Here is a 15,204-nt window from a genome sequence, read left to right on the forward strand (position 1 = left end):
GTGCCATGAAAATACCATGGTAAGTGAATAAGGAAATCATTCTTGTTCTTTTCTAGCTTATGCATTAATATCTCTCATATACTCTAAACTTGTTACCATGAATATTGTCGGCTTTTATGATTAATTGTATGTGATGTTCCTCATTTGCGTTAGTATATATCATAGTTCTGTCTGCATCTTGTCTTCAGGCTGCTAAATAACCCATATATATGCCTGATGTTGCACGTATGGATGAACACAGAGGTTGAGATAAAGGCGTAACGTAGAAATGGAGAATCAAGACAGAAACTAAGAGACTCAGGAAGTCACGGAGGGAAGTTTAGTGGTTTCTTGCGTCACAGACACTTTACACTGAAGCTTGTTGCCGGTGCAGAGAGAAAGGTAAGACTGGAGGCTTTTCTGTGTTCTTCTGTGTTTTTCTCGTCTCAGTTTGTAATGTGGCGTTGGCTGTGAAGATGCTGGATCAAACGGCCGTAGGAAGGGATCCACTCGTGGCCTATGTAGGGGAAAGGGCTGAGATAGTTTGATGATGTGAGCGTGAAGGCCTTCAGATGTGATCAGTCATTTCCGCAAGAGCACCAGAGGCCGAGAGGAACGAGCTTACTGAAAAAGCAAGTTCTGATCGAGGCGAGTGTGCTGTGAAACCCTTGAGTTGGAGGATTTGAATCGATCTTCTGTGTTACTTCTGTAAGATGTGAAGAGTGTGTAGAAACGTGAGGGTGTGGCTTTGAATTGGTGCAAAACTCACACACGGAGAAGAGGAAACTGCCAGGGTGGCACGCGACCCAACCCAACCCAACCCAACCCAGCGATCCGTGAGGTGAAGGACGAGAGAGAGTGTGTGTGGGTTCAGAACGGCCGCTGGTGCTGGAGATGACATGTTATATGTGCAGGTTTGCATGGCTTTAGATGTTGTCCTGTTTTTGCATTTCCTTCTTGCATCTGTGCTGTTCTTTCTGTGTTTCCTGTGGTTGTGAACCTGGAGGAGTGCTTTATTGCTCAGTGGCTGCACTTTCGCTATTTATGAACGTTAACAGAACATTCCAATTTGCAAACGTTACTTTTGAATGTTACATTCTGTAACTTGTCTCACTTAAAATGCTTCAGGTTCCACGAGTGATGTTGTTGTGCGTTATTAAAGGCCAGAATGTAACGTTTGTTCATAACCTCATTATGTTCATGTCCCATTTATGTTGTATTGATACTGAATCTTAAATCGAGTCAGAATGACATAAGATAAGATCTCTAAATTTCGGGTGGATGTTTTCAATTGGTTGTCAGTATTAATGAAAAGTAATAACATAGTTTATCATGTATTTTATGGATATTTCAAATCCCCAGTTTTCTGAACATATATATGTATACAATATACAATATTCCACGCTCAACTGTTAGTGGGATTATAACAAAGTGGAAGCGATTGGTAACAATAGCAACTCAGCCACGAAGAGCGGGGTCAGCGCCTGCTGAGGGTCACAGAGCTGGGTCAGCGCATGCTGAGGGTCACAGAGCGGGGTCAGCACATGCTGAGGGTCACAGAGCGGGGTCAGCACATGCTGAGGGTCACAGAGCGGGGTCAGCGCATGCTGAGGGTCACAGAGCGGGGTCAGCACATGCTGAGGGTCACAGAGCGGGGTCAGCACATGCTGAGGGTCACAGAGCGGGGTCAGCACATGCTGAGGGTCACAGAGCGGGGTCAGCGCATGCTGAGGGTCACAGAGCGGGGTCAGCGCATGCTGAGGGTCACAAAGCGGGGTCAGCGCATGCTGAGGGTCACAGAGCTGGGTCAGCGTATGCTGAGGGTCACAGAGCGGGGTCAGCGCATGCTGAGGGTCACAGAGCGGGGTCAGCGTATGCTGAGGGTCACAGAGCGGGGTCAGCGTATGCTGAGGGTCACAGAGCGGGGTCAGCGCATGCTGAGGGTCACAGAGCGGGGTCAGCGTATGCTGAGGGTCACAGAGCGGGGTCAGCGCATGCTGAGGGTCACAGAGCTGGGTCAGCGCATGCTGAGGGTCACAGAGCGGGGTCAGCGCATGCTGAGGGTCACAGAGCTGGGTCATCGCGCATGCTGAGGGTCACAGAGCGGGTCAGCGCATGCTGAGGGTCACAGAGCGGGGTCAGCGCATGCTGAGGGTCACAGAGCGGGGTCAGCACATGCTGAGGGTCACAGAGCGGGGTCAGCGCATGCTGAGGGTCACAGAGCGGGGTCAGCGCATGCTGAGGGTCACAGAGCGGGGTCAGCACATGCTGAGGGTCACAGAGCGGGGTCAGCACATGCTGAGGGTCACAGAGCGGGGTCAGCGCATGCTGAGGGTCACAGAGCGGGGTCAGCGCATGCTGAGGGTCACAGAGCGGGGTCAGCGCATGCTGAGGGTCACAGAGCGGGGTCAGCGCATGCTGAGGGTCACAGAGCGGGGTCAGCACATGCTGAGGGTCACAGAGCAGGGTCAGCGCATGCTGAGGGTCACAGAGCGGGGTCAGCGCATGCTGAGGGTCACAGAAGTGGCCAACTTTCTGCAGAGTCAAGAGCTCCAGACCTCCAAACTTCTGTGGCCTTCAGATGAGCTCAAGAACAGTGTGTAGAGCTTCATGGAATGGGTTTCCATGGCCGAGCAGCTCATCCAAGCCTTACAGCACCAAGTGCAATGCAAAGCGTGGGATGCAGTGGGGTAAAGTGCGCCGCCACTGGACTCTAGAGCAGTGGAGACGTGTTCTCTGAGTGACCAATCACGCTTCTCTGTCTGACAATCCCATGGACGAGTCTGGGTTTGGCGGTTGCCTGGAGAACGGGACTCGCCTGACTGCATTGTGCCAAATGTAAAGGATTATGGGGTGGGGTTGTTTTTCAGGGCTTAGTTCCAGTGAAAGGAACTCTTAATGCTTCACCAAAACATTTTGGACAATTTTGGCCCCTTCCTGTCCCAGCATGACTGCTCCAGTGCTCAAAGCGTCTCCATAAAGACATGGATGAGGAGTTTGGTGGAGGAACTGGAGTCCTGACCTCAACCCGATAGAACAGCTTTGGGATGAATTAGAGCGGAGACTGAGAGCCAGGCCTTCTCGTCCAACATCACAAATGAAGAATCCCCATAAACACACTCCTAAACTTTGAGGAAAGAAGAGCTGAAGAGCTGAAGCTGTAAGAGCTGAGACTCCATATTAAACCCTACGGATGAAGAATGGGAAGCTCATGTGTGTGTGAAGGGGTGAAACAACACTTCTGGTGATATAGTGTATATCCACTCAGTGGCCACTTTATTAGGTACACCTTGTTAGCAGTGGGACGGACCTTCTTTTGCCTTCAGAACTGCGTTAACTCTTCATGGCCCAGATTTGTCGGCTACACATCCATGATGTGAATCTCCCGTTCATAATGACTGAAACAGAACTCAAACCAGCATGATAATTGGATAATAATTGTATTGTTAAGTGATTAAATAAGTGATTGCGTATTGGTGGTGACACCTGATGATGGTAATGAGCAGAATCACTGAAGGAAAGAGAAACACAAGAACTACAACTGACTTCAGCCACAGCTTTAGATTAAATCAACTGAAGGATAAAAGAAGACATTAAATCTCTGTAGATCTCTGCAGAGGAGGATTAAACAACTCCACAAACAGCATTAAACCACTTAAACCACTTCATGATGATTATAGGCAACATCACCTAATCACATTTTCTCTTGGCATTCCTTACCACAACAAATGTGCTTTCTAAACACACAGTTCAAGCAGACAGAGAAAATAGTAATAATAAAGCTATAAGAGTCAAGAGCCCAACTAAAGCAAACACTTATCTCCATCATGGTGACTTCAATTAAACTATTATTTTCAATATAACAGAAATAAAGTTAGGCTGGTTAGTAATGTGTGAGGCTGGTAATGCTGTTTGTGGAGTTGTTTAATCCTCCTCTGCTGAGATCTTCAGAGATTTAATGTCTTATGTATCTTCTGTTATTTAGTTAAGCGCTTTGGATGGCCGTAGGTCTGTTAAAAGCGCTATATAAATGCAGTCCATTTACCATTTATTTCATCTAAAGCTGTGTCTTAAGTCAGTTGTAGTTCTTGTGTTTCTCTTTCCTTCTGTGATTCTGCTCATTATCATCAGGTGTTCATCACTAATGCTCAGTCATCACTTAATTAATCACTTAATTTCTTGATTGCAATGAGTGTCCTATTTTAGTGAACTCAATTGAAATAAGTTCAAAGTACTCATAACTATTGTTTTCTAAAATTAAAATAATTAAGGTAATCCGTGTCCTCAAATTTAATGAGTTAGCTTAACTTACTAGATTTGACTTTTTGTGTGCTATTGTGAGCTCGCAGTAACTCCAAGCACTCTGAGTTTGTAATTTCAGCTGTTTTACTCAATATAGGGACGGTTCAGCTATATAAAGTATTTGAATGCAGTGTAAAGTTTAATTGTATATTTAGAAATATCCTTTTTTAGTGGACTTGATTAAAATAAGTGCAGAGTACTCATAACTATTGTTTTTTATAAACTTAAATGGTTTGAGGTAATCGGTGTCCTCAAATGAAATGAGTTAGCTGAACTTGTTGGGTTTTACAGTGCAGTAGATCAGCAGTTTCTGAAATACTGAGATTCATCATGTGTATATGTCTCAATGCATTGAGTTGCTGCCCTGTGATTGGCTGGTTAGATATGTGCATTAACTATCTGTTGAACAGGTGTACCTAATAAAGTGGCCGGTGTGTGTGTGTATGTGTGTGTGTGAGTGAGAGAGTGTGTGTGAGAGTGTATGTACACTCACCTAAAGAATTATTAGGAACACACACTAATACTGTGTTTGACCCCCTTTCACCTTCAGAACTGCCTTAATTCTACGTGGCATTGATTCAACAAGCTGCTGAAAGCATTCTTTAGAAATGTTGGCCATATTGATAGGAGAGCATCTTGCAGTTGATGGAGATTTGTGGGATGCACATCCAGGGCACGAAGCTCCCGTTCCACCACATCCCAAAGATGCTCTATTGGGTTGAGATCTGGTGACTGTGGCGGCCATTTTAGTTCAGTGAACTCATTGTCATGTTCAAGAAACCAGTTTGAAATGATTGGAGCTTTGTGACGGTGCATTATCCTGCTGGAAGTAGCCATCAGAGGATGGGGACATGGTGCTCATAAAGGGATGGACATGGGCAGAAACAATGCTCAGGTAGGCCGTGGCATTTAAACCATGCCCAATTGGCACTAAGGGGCCTAAAGTGTGCCAAGAAAACATCCCCCACACCATTACACCACCACCACCAGCCTGCACAGTGGTAACAAGGCATGATGGATCCATGTTCTCATTCTGTTTACGCCAAATTCTGGCTCTACCATCTGAATGTCTCAACAGAAATCCAGACTCATCAGACCAGGCAACATTTTTACAGTCTTCAACTGTCCAATTTTGGTGAGCTGGTGCAAATTGTCGCCTCTTTTTCCTCTTTGTAGTGGAGATGAGTGGTACCCGGTGGGGTCTTCTGCTGTTGTAGCCCATCCGCCTCAAGGTTGTGTGTGTTGTGGCTTCACAAATGCTTTGCTGCAGACCTCGGTTGTAACGAGTGGTTATTTCAGTCAAAGTTGCTCTTCTATCAGCTTGAATCAGTCGGCCCATGACCTCTGACCTCTAGCATCAACAAGGCATTTTCTCCCACAGGACTGCCGCATACTGGATGCTTTTCCCTTTTCACACCATTCTTTGTAAACCCAAGAAATGGTTGTGTGTGAAAATCCCAGTAACTGAGCAGATTGTGAAATACTCTGGCACCAACAACCATGCCACGCTCAAAATTGCTTAAATCTCCTTTCTTTCCCATTCCGACATTCAGTGTGGAGTTCAGGAGATTGTCTTGACCAGGACCACACCCCTAAATGCATTGAAGCAACTGCCATGTGATTGGTTGATTAGATAATTGCATTAATGAGAAATTGAACAGGTGTTCCTAATAATCCTTTAGGTGAGTGTATGTGAGTGTGTGTGTGTGTGTGTGTGTGTGTGTATACTGTATATGCACACACACATACTGTACATATTAAACAATGTGTTAATGAAGTGAGTTTATGCTCTTCAACAACCTTTTTTTAAGAATGTACACAATTGTTACATTGTGTAAACATTTTCTGAATTCAGTGGCTTACAAAATGTATTTATTTCTCTTTTGTATAGATATATTTCCTATCTCTCGAGATGACGTGTGGATTCCATCAAGCAGTTCTGCAGGATGTAGTTCATCAGTGAAGGTCAGTTCTGGAGCGGCACCGGATCATAAATCGGGATTCAGTATTCACAGCAGCCGTCATGTGGGGTTTAACTTCAGCAGTTCACACAAACACTCATTAAACAGCTCTCACACACACACACACACACACACACACACACAAAGGCCTGAATGTTAGAGAGGAGGTGAAAGACGAGCAAGATGAGGAGAGGCCGGAGAAAAGGAGGCAGTCGGGACAAAGTGTTCGGATGTGACCTGCTGGAGCATCTGTCGTCCACCGCGCAGGAAAGTGAGTTCACTCTCATGTGTTTGATCAAACTCTTTCTGTCTCACACACACTCACACACTCTTTCCGTCTGTCTCGAGCAGTTCCTCAAGTGTTACGCATCTGTAGTGAGTTCATCGAGGAACACGGGGTCGTGGACGGGATCTACAGACTGTCTGGAGTCTCATCCAACACTCAGAAGTTAAGGTGTGTGAAACAGAGTTATTAACTCAAACGAAACGCTTGAGGGCATTGATATAGGTGTGTTTTCTCTGTGTGTGTGTGTGTGCAGGAGTGAGTTCGACACAGAAGGCTCTCCGGATCTGAATAAGGACGTGTATCTGCAGGACATTCACTGCGTGAGCTCGCTGTGTAAGGCTTACTTCAGAGAGCTGCCCAATCCTCTGCTCACATACGAGCTCTACGACCGCTTCGCCGTGAGTCTGCCATCACAACATCGCCCTGGGAACAATTGAGACATCCATACAAGCGTCTGCTTTAATGTCTGCAGAGTAACGCTCAGAGAACACTCAAGAGTAACACTCAGAGAACACTCAAGAGTAACGCTCAGAGAACACTCAAGAGTAACACTCAGAGAACACTCAAGAGTAACGCTCAGAGAACACTCAAGAGTAACGCTCAGAGAACACTCAAGAGTAACACTCAGAGAACACTCAAGAGTAACGCTCAGAGAACACTCAAGAGTAACACTCAGAGAACACTCAAGAGTAAGAGTCAGAGAACACTCAAGAGTAACGCTCAGAGAACACTCAAGAGTAACACTCAGAGAACACTCAAGAGTAACAGTCAGAGAACACTCAAGAGTAACGCTCAGAGAACACTCAAGAGTAACGCTCAGAGAACACTCAAGAGTAACTGTCAGAGAACACTCAAGAGTAACAGTCAGAGAACACTCAAGAGTAACACTCAGAGAACACTCAAGAGTAACACTCAGAGAACACTCAAGAGTAACACTCAGAGAACACTCAAGAGTAACACTCAGAGAACACTCAAGAGTAACACTCAGAGAACACTCAAGAGTAACAGTCAGAGAACACTCAAGAGTAAGAGTCAGAGAACACTCAAGAGTAACGCTCAGAGAACACTCAAGAGTAACACTCAGAGAACACTCAAGAGTAACAGTCAGAGAACACTCAAGAGTAACAGTCAGAGAACACTCAAGAGTAACGCTCAGAGAACACTCAAGAGTAACGCTCAGAGAACACTCAAGAGTAACGCTCAGAGAACACTCAAGAGTAACGCTCAGAGAACACTCAAGAGTAACACTCAGAGAACACTCAAGAGTAACACTCAGAGAACACTCAAGAGTAACACTCAGAGAACACTCAAGAGTAACACTCAGAGAACACTCAAGAGTAACACTCAGAGAACACTCAAGAGTAACACTCAGAGAACACTCAAGAGTAACAGTCAGAGAACACTCAAGAGTAACAGTCAGAGAACACTCAAGAGTAACGCTCAGAGAACACTCAGGAGTAACACTCAGAGAACACTCAAGAGTAACAGTCAGAGAACACTCAAGAGTAACAGTCAGAGAACACTCAAGAGTAACGCTCAGAGAACACTCAAGAGTAACACTCAGAGAACACTCAAGAGTAACACTCAGAGAACACTCAAGAGTAACACTCAGAGAACACTCAAGAGTAACAGTCAGAGAACACTCAAGAGTAACAGTCAGAGAACACTCAAGAGTAACACTCAGAGAACACTCAAGAGTAACACTCAGAGAACACTCAAGAGTAACACTCAGAGAACACTCAAGAGTAACACTCAGAGAACACTCTAGAGTAACAGTCAGAGAACACTCAAGAGTAACACTCAGAGAACACTCAAGAGTAACACTCAGAGAACACTCAAGAGTAACAGTCAGAGAACACTCAAGAGTAACGCTCAGAGAACACTCAAGAGTAACACTCAGAGAACACTCAAGAGTAACGCTCAGACAACACTCAAGAGTAACACTCAGAAAACACTCAAGAGTAACGCTCAGAGAACACTCAAGAGTAACGCTCAGACAACACTCAAGAGTAACGCTCAGAGAACACTCAAGAGTAACGCTCAGAGAACACTCAAGAGTAACGCTCAGAGAACACTCAAGAGTAACACTCAGAGAACACTCTAGAGTAACACTCAGAGAACACTCAAGAGTAACGCTCAGAGAACACTCAAGAGTAACGCTCAGAGAACACTCAAGAGTAACACTCAGAGAACACTCAAGAGTAACGCTCAGAGAACACTCTAGAGTAACACTCAGAGAACACTCAAGAGTAACGCTCAGAGAACACTCAAGAGTAACGCTCAGAGAACACTCTAGAGTAACACTCAGAGAACACTCAAGAGTAACGCTCAGAGAACACTCAAGAGTAACACTCAGAGAACACTCTAGAGTAACACTCAGAGAACACTCAAGAGTAACGCTCAGAGAACACTCAAGAGTAACGCTCAGAGAACACTCAAGAGTAACACTCAGAGAACACTCAGAGAACACTCAAGAGTAACGCTCAGAGAACACTCAAGAGTAACACTCAGAGAACGCTCAGAGAACACTCAAGAGTAACGCTCAGAGAACACTCAAGAGTAACGCTCAGAGAACACTCAAGAGTAACGCTCAGAGAACACTCAAGAGTAACGCTCAGAGAACACTCAAGAGTAACACTCAGAGAACACTCAAGAGTAACACTCAGAGAATACTCAAGAGTAACGCTCAGAGAACACTCAAGAGTAACGCTCAGAGAACACTCAGAGAACACTCCAGAGTAACGCTCAGAGAACACTCAAGAGTAACGCTCAGAGAACACTCAAGAGTAACACTCAGAGAACACTCAGAGAACACTCTAGAGTAACTGTCAGAGAACACTCAAGAGTAACGCTCAGAGAACACTCAGAGAACACTCAGAGAAAACTCAGAGAACACTCTAGAGTAGCAGTCAGAGAACACTCAAGAGTAACACTCAGAGAACACTCAAGAGTAACGCTCAGAGAACACTCAAGAGTAACACTCAGAGAACACTCAGAGAACACTCTAGAGTAACAGTCAGAGAACACTCAAGAGTAACGCTCAGAGAACACTCAGAGAACACTCAGAGAACACTCAGAGAACACTCTAGAGTAACAGTCAGAGAACACTCAAGAGTAACACTCAGAGAACACTCTAGAGTAACAGTCAGAGAACACTCAAGAGTAACACTCAGAGAACACTCAAGAGTAACACTCAGAGAACAATCTAGAGTAACGCTCAGAGAACACTCAAGAGTAACACTCAGAGAACACTCAAGAGTAACGCTCAGAGAACACTCAAGAGTAACGCTCAGAGAACACTCAAGAGTAACACTCAGAGAACACACAAGAGTAATGCTCAGAGAACACTCAAGAGTAACACTCAGAGAACACTCAAGAGTAACACTCAGAGAACGCTCAGAGAACACTCAAGAGTAACGCTCAGAGAACACTCAAGAGTAACGCTCAGAGAACACTCAAGAGTAACACTCAGAGAACACTCAAGAGTAACGCTCAGAGAACACTCAAGAGTAACGCTCAGAGAACACTCAAGAGTAACACTCAGAGAACACTCAAGAGTAACGCTCAGAGAACACTGAGAGAGCACTCAAGAGTAACGCTCAGAGAACACTCAAGAGTAACGCTCAGAGAACACTCAAGAGTAACACTCAGAGAACACTCAGAGAACACTCTAGAGTAACAGTCAGAGAACACTCAAGAGTAACGCTCAGAGAACACTCAGAGAACACTCAGAGAACACTCAGAGAACACTCTAGAGTAACAGTCAGAGAACACTCAAAAGTAACACTCAGAGAACACTCAGAGAACACTCTAGAGTAACAGTCAGAGAACACTCAAGAGTAACGCTCAGAGAACGCTCAGAGAACACTCTGAGAACACTCAGAGAACACTCAAGAGTAACACTCAGAGAACACTCAAGAGTAACGCTCAGAGAACACTCAAGAGTAACACTCAGAGAACGCTCAGAGAACACTCAGAGAACACTCAGAGAACACTCAAGAGTAACACTCAGAGAACACTCAAGAGTAACGCTCAGAGAACACTCAAGAGTAACACTCAGAGAACACTCTAGAGTAACACTCAGAGAACACTCAAGAGTAACGCTCAGAGAACACTCAAGAGTAACGCTCAGAGAACACTCAAGAGTAACGCTCAGAGAACACTCAAGAGTAACGCTCAGAGAACACTCAAGAGTAACACTCAGAGAACACTCAAGAGTAACACTCAGAGAACACTCTAGAGTAACGCTCAGAGAACACTCAAGAGTAACGCTCAGAGAACACTCAAGAGTAACGCTCAGAGAACACTCTAGAGTAACGCTCAGAGAACACTCAAGAGTAACACTCAGAGAACACTCAAGAGTAACACTCAGAGAACACTCAAGAGTAACACTCAGAGAACACTCTAGAGTAACGCTCAGAGAACACTCAAGAGTAACACTCAGAGAACACTCAAGAGTAACACTCAGAGAACACTCAAGAGTAACACTCAGAGAACACTCAAGAGTAACGCTCAGAGAACACTCAAGAGTAACACTCAGAGAACACTCAAGAGTAACGCTCAGAGAACACTCAAGAGTAACACTCAGAGAACACTCAAGAGTAACGCTCAGAGAACACTCAAGAGTAACACTCAGAGAACACTCTAGAGTAACACTCAGAGAACACTCAAGAGTAACACTCAGAGAAGACTCAAGAGTAACAGTCAGAGAACACTCAAGAGTAACGCTCAGAGAACACTCAAGAGTAACGCTCAGAGAACACTAATGAGTAACACTCAGAGAACACTCAAGAGTAACGCTCAGAGAACACTCAAGAGTAACACTCAGAGAACACTCAAGAGTAACGCTCAGAGAACACTCAAGAGTAACGCTCAGAGAACACTCTAGAGTAACGCTCAGAGAACACTCAAGAGTAACGCTCAGAGAACACTCTAGAGTAACACTCAGAGAACACTCAAGAGTAACAGTCAGAGAACACTCAAGAGTAACACTCAGAGAACACTCAAGAGTAACACTCAGAGAACACTCAAGAGTAACGCTCAGAGAACACTCAAGAGTAACAATCAGAGAACACTCTAGAGTAACACTCAGAGAAAACTCAAGAGTAACGCTCAGAGAACACTCAAGAGTAACACTCAGAGAACACTCTAGAGTAACACTCAGAGAACACTCAAGAGTAACGCTCAGAGAACACTCAAGAGTAACACTCAGAGAACACTCAAGAGTAACACTCAGAGAACACTCAAGAGTAACACTCAGAGAACACTCAAGAGTAACGCTCAGAGAACACTCAAGAGTAACACTCAGAGAACACTCTAGAGTAACACTCAGAGAACACTCAAGAGTAACGCTCAGAGAACACTCAAGAGTAACACTCAGAGAACACTCTAGAGTAACACTCAGAGAACACTCAAGAGTAACGCTCAGAGAACACTCAAGAGTAACACTCAGAGAACACTCAAGAGTAACACTCAGAGAACACTCAAGAGTAACACTCAGAGAACACTCAAGAGTAACGCTCAGAGAACACTCAAGAGTAACACTCAGAGAACACTCAAGAGTAACACTCAAGAGTAACAGTCAGAGAACACTCAAGAGTAACACTCAGAGAACACTCTAGAGTAACGCTCAGAGAACACTCAAGAGTAACACTCAGAGAACACTCAAGAGTAACACTCAGAGAACACTCAAAAGTAACACTCAGAGAACACTCAAGAGTAACGCTCAGAGAACACTCAAGAGTAACACTCAGAGAACACTCAAGAGTAACGCTCAGAGAACACTCAAGAGTAACACTCAGAGAACACTCAAGAGTAACGCTCAGAGAACACTCAAGAGTAACACTCAGAGAACACTCTAGAGTAACACTCAGAGAACACTCAAGAGTAACACTCAGAGAAGACTCAAGAGTAACAGTCAGAGAACACTCAAGAGTAACGCTCAGAGAACACTCAAGAGTAACAGTCAGAGAACACTCAAGAGTAACGCTCAGAGAACACTCAAGAGTAACGCTCAGAGAACACTCAAGTGTAACGCTCAGAGAACACTCAAGAGTAACGCTCAGAGAACACTCAAGAGTAACGCTCAGAGAACACTAATGAGTAACACTCAGAGAACACTCAAGAGTAACGCTCAGAGAACACTCAAGAGTAACACTCAGAGAACACTCAAGAGTAACGCTCAGAGAACACTCAAGAGTAACGCTCAGAGAACACTCTAGAGTAACGCTCAGAGAACACTCAAGAGTAACGCTCAGAGAACACTCTAGAGTAACACTCAGAGAACACTCAAGAGTAACAGTCAGAGAACACTCAAGAGTAACACTCAGAGAACACTCAAGAGTAACACTCAGAGAACACTCAAGAGTAACGCTCAGAGAACACTCAAGAGTAACACTCAGAGAACACTCTAGAGTAACACTCAGAGAACACTCAAGAGTAACGCTCAGAGAACACTCAAGAGTAACACTCAGAGAACACTCTAGAGTAACACTCAGAGAACACTCAAGAGTAACGCTCAGAGAACACTCAAGAGTAACACTCAGAGAACACTCAAGAGTAACACTCAGAGAACACTCAAGAGTAACACTCAGAGAACACTCAAGAGTAACGCTCAGAGAACACTCAAGAGTAACACTCAGAGAACACTCAAGAGTAACACTCAAGAGTAACAGTCAGAGAACACGCAAGAGTAACACTCAGAGAACACTCAAGAGTAACGCTCAGAGAACACTCAAGAGTAACACTCAGAGAACACTCAAGAGTAACACTCAGAGAACACTCAAGAGTAACACTCAGAGAACACTCAAGAGTAACGCTCAGAGAACACTCAAGAGTAACACTCAGAGAACACTCAAGAGTAACACTCAGAGAACACTCAAGAGTAACGCTCAGAGAACACTCAAGAGTAACGCTCAGAGAACGCTCAAGAGTAACACTCAGAGAACACTCAAGAGTAACACTCAGAGAACACTCAAGAGTAACGCTCAGAGAACACTCAAGAGTAACACTCAGAGAACACTCAAGAGTAACACTCAGAGGACGCTCAGAGAACACTCAAGAGTAACGCTCAAAGAACACTCAAGAGTAACACTCAGAGAACACTCAAGAGTAACACTCAGAGAACACTCAAGAGTAACACTCAGAGAACACTCAAGAGTAACACTCAGAGAACACTCAAGAGTAACGCTCAGAGAACACTCAAGAGTAACACTCAGAGAACACTCAAGAGTAACACTCAGAGAACACTCAAGAGTAACACTCAGAGAACACTCAAGAGTAACACTCAGAGAACACTCAAGAGTAACGCTCAGAGAACACTCAAGAGTAACACTCAGAGAACACTCAAGAGTAACGCTCAGAGAACACTCTAGAGTAATGCTCAGAGAACACTCAAGAGTAACACTCAGAGAACACTCAAGAGTAACGCTCAGAGAACACTCAAGAGTAACGCTCAGAGAACACTCTAGAGTAACGCTCAGAGAACACTTAAGAGTAACACTCAGAGAACACTCTAGAGTAACGCTCAGAGAACACTCTAGAGTAACACTCAGAGAACACTCTAGAGTAACGCTCAGAGAACACTCAGAGAACACTCAGAGAACACTCAAGAGTAACACTCAGAGAACACTCAGAGAACACTCAAGAGTAACACTAAGAGAACACTCTAGAGTAACGCTCAGAGAACACTCAGAGAACACTCAAGAGTAACGCTCAGAGAACACTTAAGAGTAACACTAAGAGAACACTCTAGAGTAACGCTCAGAGAACACTCAGAGAACACTCAAGAGTAACGCTCAGAGAACACTTAAGAGTAACACTCAGAGAACACTCAAGAGTAACACTCAGAGAACACTCAAGAGTAACGCTCAGAGAACACTCAAGAGTAACACTCAAGAGTAACGCTCAGAGAACACTCTAGAGTAACACTCAAGAGTAACGCTCAGAGAACACTCTAGAGTAACACTCAAGAGTAACGCTCAGAGAACACTCAAGAGTAACGCTCAGAGAACACTCAAGAGTAACGCTCAGAGAACACTTAAGAGTAACACTCAGAGAACACTTAAGAGTAACGCTCAGAGAACACTCTAGAGTAACACTCAGAGAACACTCTAGAGTAACGCTCAGAGAACACTCAGAGAACACTCAGAGAACACTCAAGAGTAACACTCAGAGAACACTCAGAGAACACTCAAGAGTAACAGTCAGAGAACACTCAGAGAACACTCAGAGAACACTCTAGAGTAACACTCAGAGAACACTCTAGAGTAACGCTCAGAGAACACTCAGAGAACACTCAGAGAACACTCAAGAGTAACACTCAGAGAACACTCAGAGAACACTCTAGAGTAACAGTCAGAGAACACTCAGAGAACACTCAGAGAACACTCTAGAGTAACGCTCAGAGAACACTCTAGAGTAACACTCAGAGAACACTCTAGAGTAACGCTCAGAGAACACTCAGAGAACACTCAGAGAACACTCAAGAGTAACACTCAGAGAACACTCAGAGAACACTCAAGAGTAACAGTCAGAGAACACTCAGAGAACACTCAGAGAACACTCTAGAGTAACACTCAGAGAACACTCTAGAGTAACGCTCAGAGAACACTCAGAGAACACTCAGAGAACACTCAAGAGTAACGCTCAGAGAACACTCAGAGAACACTCAGAGAA

At 44.6% G+C, this 15,204-nt stretch overlaps 1 protein-coding gene across 1 annotated transcript in view; it reads left to right on the forward strand.

The window, feature by feature from the left end:
- The first annotated feature begins 265 nt into the window (after positions 1–265).
- LOC307127413 (uncharacterized protein) overlaps positions 266–15,204 on the forward strand; it is a 46,284-nt gene continuing 31,345 nt past the window's right edge. The window contains exons 1-4 of the mRNA XM_079818628.1: positions 266–381; positions 6,173–6,513; positions 6,594–6,696; positions 6,782–6,926. Coding sequence (XP_079674754.1) covers positions 6,426–6,513; positions 6,594–6,696; positions 6,782–6,926 — 336 coding nt within the window. The 5' untranslated portion in view covers positions 266–381; positions 6,173–6,425. The remainder of the gene's footprint in view (positions 382–6,172; positions 6,514–6,593; positions 6,697–6,781; positions 6,927–15,204) is intronic.

This window comes from Gobio gobio (assembly GCF_949357685.1).
Source record: "Gobio gobio genome assembly, chromosome: 6".
NCBI classification, from domain to species: Eukaryota; Metazoa; Chordata; class Actinopteri; order Cypriniformes; family Gobionidae; genus Gobio; species Gobio gobio.